The sequence below is a fragment of the Anser cygnoides genome, chromosome 1 (assembly GCF_040182565.1).
Source record: "Anser cygnoides isolate HZ-2024a breed goose chromosome 1, Taihu_goose_T2T_genome, whole genome shotgun sequence".
In the NCBI taxonomy this organism is placed as follows: Eukaryota; Metazoa; Chordata; class Aves; order Anseriformes; family Anatidae; genus Anser; species Anser cygnoides.
This window is the reverse complement of record NC_089873.1, coordinates 184,116,848-184,129,438: the sequence shown is the minus strand read 5'-3', so window position 1 is coordinate 184,129,438 and position 12,591 is coordinate 184,116,848. Positions and strand designations below refer to the sequence as shown.

The 12,591-nt window shown below is 43.8% G+C and overlaps 1 protein-coding gene and 1 long non-coding RNA gene across 2 annotated transcripts in view; one reads left to right on the top strand and one right to left on the bottom strand.

Moving 5' to 3' along the window:
• Positions 1 to 4,488, bottom strand: part of WDFY2 (WD repeat and FYVE domain containing 2) — a 59,695-nt gene extending 55,207 nt beyond the window's left edge. Inside the window, exon 1 of the mRNA XM_013179669.3 lies at positions 4,305 to 4,488. Coding sequence (XP_013035123.1) covers positions 4,305 to 4,441 — 137 coding nt within the window. The 5' untranslated portion in view covers positions 4,442 to 4,488. The remainder of the gene's footprint in view (positions 1 to 4,304) is intronic.
• A 184-nt stretch (positions 4,489 to 4,672) lies between these two features.
• On the top strand, positions 4,673 to 9,880 carry LOC136789405 (uncharacterized). Its single transcript, XR_010828178.1, has 2 exons — positions 4,673 to 4,813; positions 7,497 to 9,880. It is a non-coding gene; the product is annotated as an uncharacterized lncRNA (long non-coding RNA).
• The last annotated feature ends 2,711 nt before the right edge of the window (positions 9,881 to 12,591 follow it).

The window sequence follows — 12,591 nt, the reverse complement described above, 5'->3', positions numbered from 1 at the left end:
AGCCAACAGCCACACGCAAAGCAGAACTGCTGTCGGTGGCATAACCCTGTGCTTAGAAGAGCACAATAAACCCATTCTGCAACCACTGCTCTGCAAAGCAATTGCTCTGCATCGCTCCCGTGCAGGAGAAGAGAAATCCAGAGAGTTTACCAGGAGCCTGCTGCTCCTTAATTCCTGCCTGGATGCAGGACAGCGTGATGAATCCCACCTCACCCGGGCATGAACTATAACTCCAGGCTGTCGTTCACGTTTATTAACCCTAAAAACAATGCCGGTCAGCTTGTCCAGAAGAACAGCTTAAGTGTGCATCTGCATTTAGAAGCCACAAACTGCAAAACAAACCTAGCAATACAAGTTCTGTGCCGTTTTCTCCATGCGAGACAAAGACACTAATATGAACGCACATGACAAACAGCCTGGGCTCGCTGCCACTTGTGTTTATACAGTGATCCACACAAAGAAGCCAAGACATCCCAGCACACAAGGAACTTCAGATGATAAAGGGTAGTGCAGAAGGCAAAGGTTTCTCTTCCCTTATTTAAAAATACAGAACTATTTCCTGTGGCATAAAATTTACTCCTGGATTTTGTCTCCTTCCAGGAGACAAGAGTGCCTGTTTTTTTTCTTTTTTTTTTTTAAAAAAGAATCCAGAAGAATTTTGACAACTTTCAGTTGCAGACTATGAAGGTTTTTGCCTCCCATGAATACTTTACGGGAAACAATTCTTGACCGCAACACCGACATTTTAAAGGTCTGTAGCACGGGAGCTAGCACAAACGTCCCACCTAAAGGAGGGCACAGACCAGAGTTAGCAATTTACAGGGAAGCTGTCTACACCAGTATATATCTGATTTCCTCTCCTACAATATAGCTAGTGGTACCCCAAAAAGAAGGCAAACGCAGGATTACCACCGTGACACCTAGCCGCCTCCTGCCAGTTCTTCATGGTGTCACTGGACCAGCACATCGGGCACCCAGCTGAAACAGCACTCGCACCCCTGGCAGGCTCGTGGGAAATACAGAAACGTGTCAACGCCAAGCAGACTTGTTCGCACTGAAAGCTGGGTGAGTCAGTACACTTCTCCCACCGTATCCCCATGCTCAGGTGAGATTAGTGATACTAAACCTTCTCCGGAGCACCGAGTGGATGTGCCTGAACATGACATGCCGGTGACCTACTTTTCAGAAGTGCCCAACACCCACATCTCCCTCTGAAGTCAACAAAAGACGAGGCCACTCAGCAATTTTGAAATGGTGGTGCATGCTTTTAACATAGGAAGCCAACGATAGCCTAGGGCCAGCTGTGCACATTAGGAAAATCCCATTTTAGCTCCCCGTGTAGAATCTAGTGTGTTCAGTGCTATGGATCCCTCAAGACTCTACATGTCTGATGTATGTGCCTGCTAATTCCACCCATTCACTGCCAAGGAAAAGAGCATGCATGAAAGCTAATAATCTCTTTCTTATAGCCCTACTGCATCAGATACATACGTTCTTGGACAACAAATGCTGCCACTCCTTTAACCTTCACCTGCCTAGACAGCTGCATCCCTTTTCCTTAGAAGGAAAATACAAAATAAAATTACATCTTATCCTTCCCAATGTACGCCCGCTGTCCTGCAAAGAGATACTGGCTCAATCTACTTTGCCCTAACAAGGAATCAGCTAAAACAATTAAGATTAGGAGACGATGCATACTGTTTAACTACTGTGATTCTGAGTAGGGTTCAGAAGAAAAATTATGTTGAGGATACGGATGATGCATGCTGAAAACAAACTCTAACCCTGCAGGTTATGTATGATTTAGATAGTCTTAATTAAATACATAAGCCCTCCTGAGGTTCCTTCTTTTCCCATCTATGCCCTTCTTCATGAGGAACGACCATACTCTGGTTTATTACTCAGTTTTCATTTTATTCCTGAAAATATGTGCATGTATGTGCTATAAACACAAACAATTCAGGGCTACATAATGCGTGGCTATGTCTGCAAGCTATAGCTGGAACCACTTCCGCAGTCTTTTAAAACCAGATAAAACCACTGGTGTCACACAAAATACAGACTGGAGGCCAAGCTCCTGCTTTGAAGGATTTACAGCTATAGAGCCATATAATGCATTAAAGAAAACTGCAAAGCGATGCCTACTTGTTGCATATGTTAAAAGACTACCAGCAGCTTCAACTTCGATATGCTCAGCTATTAACTAGCAAGCCAACAGAGAATTGCCTTCTCTTTCCAGATGACCTCCCCAGTCCAAAGCACATGCTGGGAACAGCAAGTCCTTCCAGCTAAAGTCCTCTGCAAAAGTTTCAGAGCATCTCTCTCATATGACCAACATATCACAGGCTGGTAAACTCAGCCAAAACTCACTTAATTTCCCCAAGTAAAGAGACAGATAACATCTCCATAACCACCCTTTGCAGTTTCCAGGAATCTCTAAAAGCCCTCCACATTCCAAGGCCATTAAACAACAGCCTCAACACTAACACCAGGAGGCAGGTCCAAACAGGAAGGATCTGCAGAAGCCTGATCATAAGGCACAGGTATTGAGAGTCTGGTAAACGTTTCTCCAACCCCAGGTATCTGGAAGCCTCCAAGTTTGAATTCCAAACTGCTATTCCTTCCAAATAAGTTTTAGTCTCTGAATCTTCTAATTACAATAAAAATGCCAATGCAGATGGAAAATGAAAGGAGAAAGGATCAATCAATATCTTCATGCCTAAAGAAATAAAAGGCAAGATCATAGCTTATAGCACCTCAAATACACCACAAACTGGCCCGTGAGCAAGTAGGTTACCTCGTTAGTGCCTTTATACAGAAAATGACCTGGGAGCCCCCAGACTTAACACAGTACTTCTTGTTTCCTTTGAGCTATCCTGTATCACCTTTAGACACCTAGCAGCAGATTTCTTTCTCCAGCTGCAGCAGCAAGCAGGACATAAATTAGGGTCCTACATTAGCGGCTAGTGCTGGGACAGGAGAGAGGGGGTGCTGCTGTCAAACTAGTAAGTTGCTGAGTGACAAACCTCTGGGCTCCGCTTCACCGCTGTTTTCTTGAACCTAACATCTCAATTATTAGTGAAGCAAACGCATGTCACCAATCCCTTTCTCTACCAAGAAATATTGACTTGCGGCACCCACCTATTCTCACCAATTCATACCTGCTAAAATAGCGGAAGCTAGATACTAATTGTTTTCTGTGGTGGGGGGGAGCGACAGAAGTTGAGAGAGACCCATATGAGAGCAAATTAATTTCAGGAATACGTCTTTACTGATAAAAAGAATTAGCTGAGTAAGCGCTATTCAGTTTCACAACAAGTAAGTGAAAAACATAAAGAAAATTAAATCATGGCCATGTAGCACTTTAAAACTCTGTTTAAAGACGCTTCTACAGTGTACTTGTTTGAAGCAGCTCTTCTCGCTGTGAGCCATGACAACTTACTTGGAGACCATGGCTTAGATGAACTTAAATCATCTTGGATTTACACGGTTCACATGTCTGACAACTAGCTGGAAACTAACGCACAGTGAGGACAACGACAGGATGAAAGAAATACTCACAGTTTTCAGGAAAGCTGACAGAGAAATAAAAACAGACACTGAACAGGATAACGGGTGTCCAAGAGAAATAGTCCCCCCAAAAAACCTGGAGAATCGCGACATATTCACGCGTTTGCCTTTCAAGCAGACAGCTGGGGGCACAGGTTAGGTGCACCTGAGTTGTAAAGAAATTCTGTTTAAAATAATTAAGTATGGATTGTGCAGGAAAACTGAGCTCTGACTTTAAAGGAAGGCACCTTCAGAATTCAGTGTGAAACTTCAGCTGGAAGGCTGCATGAAGCTCAGGCTCTTGCAGGGGAGAGCGGATCGCCTCCGAGCAGCGTCAGCCACGCGTTCACCCCACGCCGCGCAGCTGAAGGGCCCGAAAACCTTCTGCTCCTTGGCAGCTTTACAGCACGGGACTGAACTCCAAGATCTTATCACCGCGATAGGGCATTTTTAAACAACCACCGAGAAACACTTGGGAGAGGGGAAAGGGGAACGAGAACTGCCTTCGCCAGCAGCACCGCAAACCTTCAGGCAAGGTCAGCAAGGATCCCCGCGGCACCCCCAGCACCCTCACCACAGGACCTGAACCACCACCTCCACCACCACCAGCAGGACCAGGACCACCAGGACCACCACCATCACCAGGACCATCAGGATCAGGACCACCAGGACCACCACCAGGGTGGGACCACCACCGCCGCCCTGCAACCCGGCTGCTCCGGGGGAGCCAGCGCCCGGCTGCCCGTTCCCGGTACCTGTCCTCGGAGACGCTGATGACCCCGTCCTCCTTGGGCACGATCGCTGCCATGTTCACCACCTCCTGCGAGCCCTCCACTTTGTTGAGCAGGAGGGGCTTGCGGGTCAGCGCCTTGGGCTGCGGCTCCGCCGCCATGGGCACCGCCGCTGCGGCGAGGGGAGGCTGCGGCGAGGGGAGGCGGCCGCACCGAGGAGGAGGAGGAGGAGAAGGAGAAGGAGGGACTCGGTGCACGGTGCCGGGCTCTGTCGCTCATCCCCCGGGCTCCCCGGGAAGCAGGAACCGAGGAAGCGGCGGCACCGCCCCCGAGCCGGGCCGGGCCGCCCCCCTGGGCCGGGCCGGGCGGTGCGGGGGGCTGAGGGGGGAAATGGCGGCGGGCGGCGTCGCCATCTCGCAGCGCCCCCAGGGGTGTCCCGGCGGCCAGCCTGCCTGAGCGCTGCGGGGAGGATTAACCTCGGGTCTTGCAGGCAGCTGTCAGGAGCCGGGCTGCTAAAGGGAGGCCTTGAGCAGGTAATGGTGGTTAAAAACTGGGTGTAGATGGCTGCTTTCCCGAGCGGGGGTGCGGGTCCGGGTGCCGGAGGGCAGCCCTCCCTGCCCGGTCGCCACACGGTGGCCGGCTGGTTGCAAAGCTCCTCGCTCGCAATACCAAGGCTTGTCTGTATTTAGATTACGAACTCTCTCGTGGTGAATTTCTAAGGGAAATGCAATGGGGCTCCAGCAACTGCTTTTCAGCGAGATTCTGCTTTTTGCTCACTTTTCCTGTTGGGTTCATTGAGGTCCAAGAAGGTCAGGGAACTTACCCAAAGCTCTGTGCTAACGTCAGCAAAACAAACAAACAAACAAACAAACACACGCTTTCTCTTGAAGTGTATGCCAAAGGCAATCTTTCATAATCCGTCTGGAGAACTCCGGAAAACAATTCTAGGTATCTGAACAGTTGTCCTACATCGCAGAAGTGATTTGCAGGCTGGAAAGCGTTACTTCAAGTATAACTTTAAACTTACCCATGGTAAGATGAAGTGCGGCAGTTCTCTGAAAAAAAAAAAAAAAGTCCTTCCCATCAGCAGAGAAATTGAGGAGGCTTATGAGTTTAGCAGATAGGCGTATATTTGTTGTGCAATTTGTGACAAGACTGTCACGTATAGAAGTGAAAACTAAATTCTAGATAGTGTTTAGTAAACTGAACATATTATACTAGACAAACAGGGTCTGGAGGCCTGCAGGACCACAGCAAGGCATTTAAGCTGTACTTCACTGAACTATTTGAAGTTCACAAGTGTACTGTGGAGGGAAATGTCTGGTCAGCAACAGATAATGGCTTGTAGGAAATGCATCTGCAATCTCAAGCTGTTTCCCAGGGGATGTATGATCACATTAGATAACATCCCTTTCTCACAATCCTTAGAAGGGAACTGCTACTAGAGAACTGAAGATGGAAACCAGCCCTCTTACTGCTACAGATGACCCTGCGGTCCTAGGCTAGACCTACAGCTAGACCTACAGCCAGAAAAGCTTGCATTGCTACATGATGTATGAAATATTCTTTGAAGATGCTGATATACTTGACAATTTTCAGAATGGATGTATACCTTAAAATGTCTTTGAAAACTAAAGTCTGAAGAAATCTGGCAAGGGCTGCTGTCTTTGCAGTTTGTTTGCATTCAGGATTTGGCACTATGCACTATTCATAGATAAACATGGTCTGAAAGTATGCTGGAGGCAACATACTGCAGGCTCTAGGGAGACGTAGAATATTTTTTGCCCAGTAGACCTTCAAGGAAGTGAGTAAGGGGGAAATGATTATCTTAACAAGGTATGGTTCACAGGACCCGGAGCTGGTCCTATGCATCCCTCAAATTAGCTGGTGTTTGTTTGTTTGTTTCATCAATTGCCTATTGAGAAATTCTATTTCCCTTGCCTCTCCCTTATCTTTAAACATTCTTGGACACAACACTACTCCTTCAAGATCTAATACACTGCCCTTCTGGAGGAAAACACTAAAAACAGTCCTAAATGGACATTCTCTTTTACTTTCCTGTTTCTAAAAAGGTGCAGAAGATACTCCACTTGGTGGCTATGACATGGTTGTTCAGGTGCACCCATTGAATGCAGGTTTCACAGGCAGCAACAGCCTGGCCGCCAGGGGCATGCATTTGGATCAAAGCCAAATAATGACACTCTGAAATGAAATCTATGCTTTATATAAAGGTCTAATCTTTGGTAATGATTTACCGTTTAAAAAAAAGAAAAGCCCACAATGCAAGAGATGCTCCAGTGGGCTTAGAGTCAGTCAAGATAAAAATCTTAAGGGCTTATTTTAAAGCTTATCTTTAATGGTTACTTCCTCAGCAAGACCAGGAAGGTACTTAAATAATAGAAAATGAAATCCTGAGCTCTGGTACATCACTTTACCAGGTGTCCAAATCTGGGGTCAGTGCTCTCATCTCCCTTATAAGGTAGAGAAATATGCTTGGGAAATTATTGCGCACAAATAATTGTCTTGCTGTGACTGAGAGAAGAAGAGCATTGCTTGAAAAGCTGGGGAAAGGAGAAAGGAAAGCAGAGAAGAAATAAGATTTTACAGTAAGCCAGAAACCTGGAGCTTACTCCTGCATTGTACCCGACAGGCTAAAAGAATGTGGTTGTAATGGTGGAAAAGGCATTGAAATTACCAACAAGATCTGAGTGTTTTCCCAGATCTACCATTCTCACACACAATCCAATCAAAAATGATTCACTTTTTAGCAACGATTTTCTTATAACCACATAAACTAATGGACAAAAAGACTTCAAGCTAGAATAGCTGTAGTCATCAATTTTAATGACTACCTGCAGAAACAAAATTAGGGTAGTTTAGAAAAGTGTTTCCCCATATAATGGGAAAAAATCAAGAAAATAAATCTTACCACTACTTATTAGCAGATATATTTTTTTTCATTTTCTATCAGAGCTTTATGGTAAAATTGCATGGGTTGAAAATATTTCTAGGATGACTCCTTGTAACTGAACTAGAAGCCAAGCAAAGCAAGCATATTCAGTTCTTTTTCAACTTCCATAAAAATGTGATATGCTTGGATTATTTGAACTTTCTTGTAAGAATACATCTGCCATTAGCATGGGTTGAAAAAAAAAAAAACAAACTGAAAAAGGCAACTTTATATCAAATTAATATCGCCTCATCTTTGTTTCTTAGCGTCCTTCCTCCTGCTCTGCATTTTTGGCATGCCACACGGTAAATGAAGCGTTCTCCTCAGCCTTTTTTTCTTGGTATGGGTTGACTTTCACTCCTTTGATTTGGATGGAGTGGATTGAACCGGCCTGCCTGCTAGCAATAAGACTGGTCCATATCTTCTTGGATTGGGTGAGGACAGAATAGCTCTGGGAAAGGGTGCTGCTTTGGATCACTGTGTTCACACACAGCGGAGCCAATTTCCATGCCCTCGTACCACACCAGAGTCTTGGTTACTTTCTCCGGTTCCTCCTCTGCAGTCTTGTGAGCTGGAGCAAATTCAATTCCCGATCTTTGGCACTTTGCTTTAAAAGTTGCTCTCTGGCTCCATCTTCCGTTTTGTCTTGTTTGCTGACTTTTGGTTTTGTTTTCTCATTTCGGTATATCCGAGTGAGATTTTTCTGAGTTTTAGGAACTAATTTTCTCTTGAAAAGTAGGTAATCACTTCTCACATGACAGTTGCAGCAACATGGAGAGGATTTGGACGTGCAGGTGAGCAGGGGGCCCGGGGAGGAGGGACCTGGACCTCTCCCAGCTCTGCTGTCAGCCCTATTTTTGGATACTTGTATCTTCAAGGTTGTTACTTCTTGTTAGAACAAGAGGAGAAATCCCTAGCCCCAAAAGCACAGCAATAGGTACTGCTTTGGCATAAGGGTAACTGTTCTGCAAAACAATTTTTGTGACATGATCTGGCAACGTCGTGACATCTTGCAAACCTTTCAGCTAAAACTGGCAAGCACTGGGGCCACCCAGTAGGAGTGGGACAATTTAATAAATATGTTGGCATCTTTGCGGGTACTAACAAAAACTGTCCTTTTCTAAAGTGCTCAACAATAATTAGAGTAATATTTATATTCCCAAGAACAAGCCTTTCATAAAGAAAAAGCTATTTTATGGTGATTAAAATTTAAGAACTATTTAACTTGTGCCCCTTTGAGCCATTACATAAACCGATTGCAATTGCTCTCCCTCTGCAAGAGGGGGACCAGTGTGGGAGAGAAACTGCACATTGCCCGCGTCGGTGCTTAGATTCAGAAGTGCTCCATTGACAGCGAGCCAGATTTCAGCTTCTGAGGCCTCTTCCTCAATTACCCATGCAAAACCAAAAGGCCTGTACACACAAAGGATAACCACATAAAAAAGGTAAGAACACTTGGCAACAAATAGAGCCACCTCTCAATAGCCATCGAATGCAGCAGCGGTTTACCCTCTCCCGTGCTTTTCTTCTCTGCTTGTTGGTAAATTAAATGTTTTCCCACTTTGCAGTACATGGGAGTTACTATTTCTTCAAAACTCGATGAGCTATGCAACTGCAAAGCTTTGTGCTTAAAACACTCTCCTTTGCAGTTCCCTTGTTTTGTCAGTAGTGATAGCCTTCATGAGATAGTTACTAAAAAATATTTTTAATTTCAGATGCTACATCATTCTTAGAAGCATGTGGGAAACAAATATAGATCCATTCTTTATATAGAAAGGCAAACTTCACAGAGTACCAAAGCGTTCTGTGGAAAATACACTTGCCCATCTTGCTTAAAAATACAAAACCTTATGAAAATGCACCCTTATTTTGCTCCAGGTATTTATCATTCACACAACAAATAACACTGCCCATCACATTTCTGATAATAAACCCTACATGCTCATTATGACAGTTTTCTTCTGTATTTCATGAGTTTTGTTTCATGTTGGCCTTCAGAAAATGAGGACCTTTAGTTTTTGTTTCATGTTGGCATTCAGAAAATGAGGACCTATCAAAAACTGATAAACGGATTCAATCTGCTGTATGTCGAAGTTCTGGAAAAAATTGATTAGCTTTAAAATATGGGCAAGGCACCGTGCATGGCACTCTGTAGAACCTTATTGAGAAGTACACTAATTTCTAGCTGCTGTGCAAGTGCTGTTGGCTTTGTAACTGACTGTGAACATGTGAGAACAAAAAAGTGATGCTGTGTCAGTGTGTGGGCTGCAAATGAGAACTCCTGGCTCATGCATTTTGCCCCATAAGCAGTTCTGGCATTGTATGCAGTCTTATTGCTGTTTCCTTTGTCCTCACTGATCCAGCTATAGTATTACTCACATTTTGGGCTTCCAACTTGCTGTCAAAAATCTCTCTAATTTTATTCACTGTCTTTTTAGTGGAACTCTCTGATCACTAATTCTAAGATCATTATTCTTGTATTTTTCTAGGCTTCGGGACTCTAGAACTTGCTTGTCTAAATCTTCCTTCCCTCTGTGATATTGAAGAATCATGGAATAGCATCAATAAATATATTTTCTATTTGGAAAATGGATTAAATTATGTAACTTGCTTGAAAGGTAAATAAATTTCTCTTACATAATACACTAACTATATGAAAGCTTTGAAGTATTTCCTTTTTCTTTTTTTTTTCCTGAAGTGTACAATTAAGAATGTGTCTAGGGAATATCAAAGAACATTTTCTTACAACTTGTGTCTTTTAATTATTTTCTTCAAGTTTCTTACCTCTACTACCAGTCATGTGGCCCAACAGTGGATGACAGGATGCTGAGCATATAAAAGTCTGGTTTGAGAAAACCAACTTTTTTTTTTTTTGATTGCTAATATTGAAAGTTAGAAGTAGAATGGTGGAATATTTTACAAAACAAAAAAACAAAAACACCAACCGACCAACTAAAACCAAACAACCACAAAACAAACAAAAAAAAACGGCAAAGAACTCTGGTACAAAAAGGTCCCAACAGTGCTATTGTGTTTTTGATAGGAAGTTTTATGAAGCTGAGCAGTTTTCTTGAAGTTGAACCACTTTGTAGATTACCTCTTACTGCAATTACACGGAAAGCTTCGAATTGTAAAAAAACAGCATCTGAGTCTTTAAAAAAAAAATAGGGAGACCTTCTCTAAAATGTCATTTTTTTTTCAACTCAAACCTGTAACAAAAGACTTATTTAAAAGCTTGTGGTTTCTGAACCAGGCTGGGTAAAGTCATCCTTTAAGTGGAAAAGGATTCCTGCAAAAACGTCCTGAGAGGCAGCTTATGACTCAGTACGATAGGGCTGTTTGTGGAGTTAAAAAAGCATCCCAGATCATCTAATCAAACTCTTTCATGTGTTATTCTGTGTAAATGTTATGAGTCACCTCCACTCTAGCAGGTAAGCCGGCATTTGTGGCCCTCACTGAAGCAAGAAGTTTCTCAGTCTATGAGCGTGTACGTACATCCCAGTGATGCTAGCTTCAGATGGCACTGTTGCAGATGGTGCTGTGGAGCATTTGGTTCTGATTACCTCATGGCCATTCCTGATCAGCATCTTTTTTATTCTAGATAGATTACAGCCGGAATATCTGATTGCCTTGGACATCTTGCACAGTTGTAGGCCCATATGTCTGTAGTCAGAATCTACAGAGTGCACTTTGATTTTGAAATGATAACCGTATCTAACTCAAATTTAGCTGCTTTGGGGAGATGTCCTTTGGAGAAGAGTGAATGCGGAAGCACTGGCCCGCTCCAGGGCAGACACCTAATGAGAAAATCTGTGAAAGTGGGAGCAATACTTTTTATTTTTAAAATAGCAAATGCTCTAGAGACAGAGGCCACACATGTTTGGAGAGGAAAACCAATTATTCAGTCATGTCCTCATCTGTAACTTGGTGACTTGTGTAAAAATACCATCTGACAATTACCTCAATGAAGACTCAGAAGAATTGTCTCTGTGAAGACTGAGGTGAATGTGGTGAATGTGCATCTTGTACCTCTGAAAGTGGATAAGGAAAGTCCAAATGGAGGGGAAAAAAAAAGTTGGCCCATTTGGTACCAACTGAAAAAAAAGTATGACACTCTCAGAAGTTTAGCCCCTGAGTTCAGGCTAACTGGCACCAGAATAGCCTCCATATGTAATATCAGAACAAGAAAATTTTCACACACAGAGGCTCTAAATGAGATATCAGTGTCAACAAGAAGGTGCTCAAAAGATTCCATGTGAGGGCAAGTGATGCTCTGAGGTCAAAAGAACTCATCTGCTGTGTTAGGTCAGCTCCCAGTAATGGGAGGGAACAAGGCAATAGTTATTTTTTACTGAACCATGGCAAGAAACACTGTAAAAATTGGCCATGCTAGTGCTGAAGTGTTCAAATGCGAAGACCTTGGATAAGGGACAGAGTAATTACAAACATGTAAAGACCCTCAAGTTGTAATGCGCCAGCCTTGGAAACAGGTTTCTTCATTTGAAAAGCCCCATGCATATGTATGTATGTATGCACATACCTAAACACATTGAAATGAAGAAACCTTTCCCAGAGGCCAGAGAGCCTGAGGCCATAACTGCAGCAATAAGTTTTGCTCCAGGATAGGTCCAGTTCTATTGGTTAATAAACCAGACCTTTTTTTTTCTTTTTTTTTATTTTTATTTTTTCCCCCCAAACCTTGCTCTTTTGGTTTTGTGCCTGTGTGGCCCAGCTAACATCACAGAACTAAATTTTCATCTTCCCCCAAGACAGTGTGATGATGTAAAACTGCCTGTGGGGAATGGTCCCTATTCCATCATGGAATCATAGGATGGCTTGGGTTGGAAGGGACCTCAAAGATCATCTAGTTCCAGCCCCCCATGTTTTTCTCCAGGCCATATCCAGATACCTTTTGAGAGAGTGCCAAAAGTCAAGTGCCAGAACTGCCAGGTAACGTGCCCACAGTTCAGTTTTAAGAGCTCTGCATAGCACTGCTGGAGCATTGGCCTCCGCAGTTTACCAGCATAGATCTAGATGATGAAACTCTCCATAGTTTTGGTCCCTCCCAACCCAGCAGTTTGGCCGCAGATACCCATCCACCATAGGAGGGGGGACCAGCAAGACATCTAGCAAAGTTTTTTGCAATCCTAGGCAGCTGCTCAGGAGCCTGAGTGCTCCAGGAGCACTTGTGTGGGTAGTCTTGAGTTAGCTCCTTCTCAGTGGCACACAGCAAAGCATGGGCTGTCCTCTCAAGCACTTTGCTGTGCGTATTCATGTTCTAGGAACTTCAGCATCTGGCTTGCAGAGTCCCCCTGTAGAGATGTCTGACCAGTCAGCGTTCAATTCCTCTGTTCCCTCCCC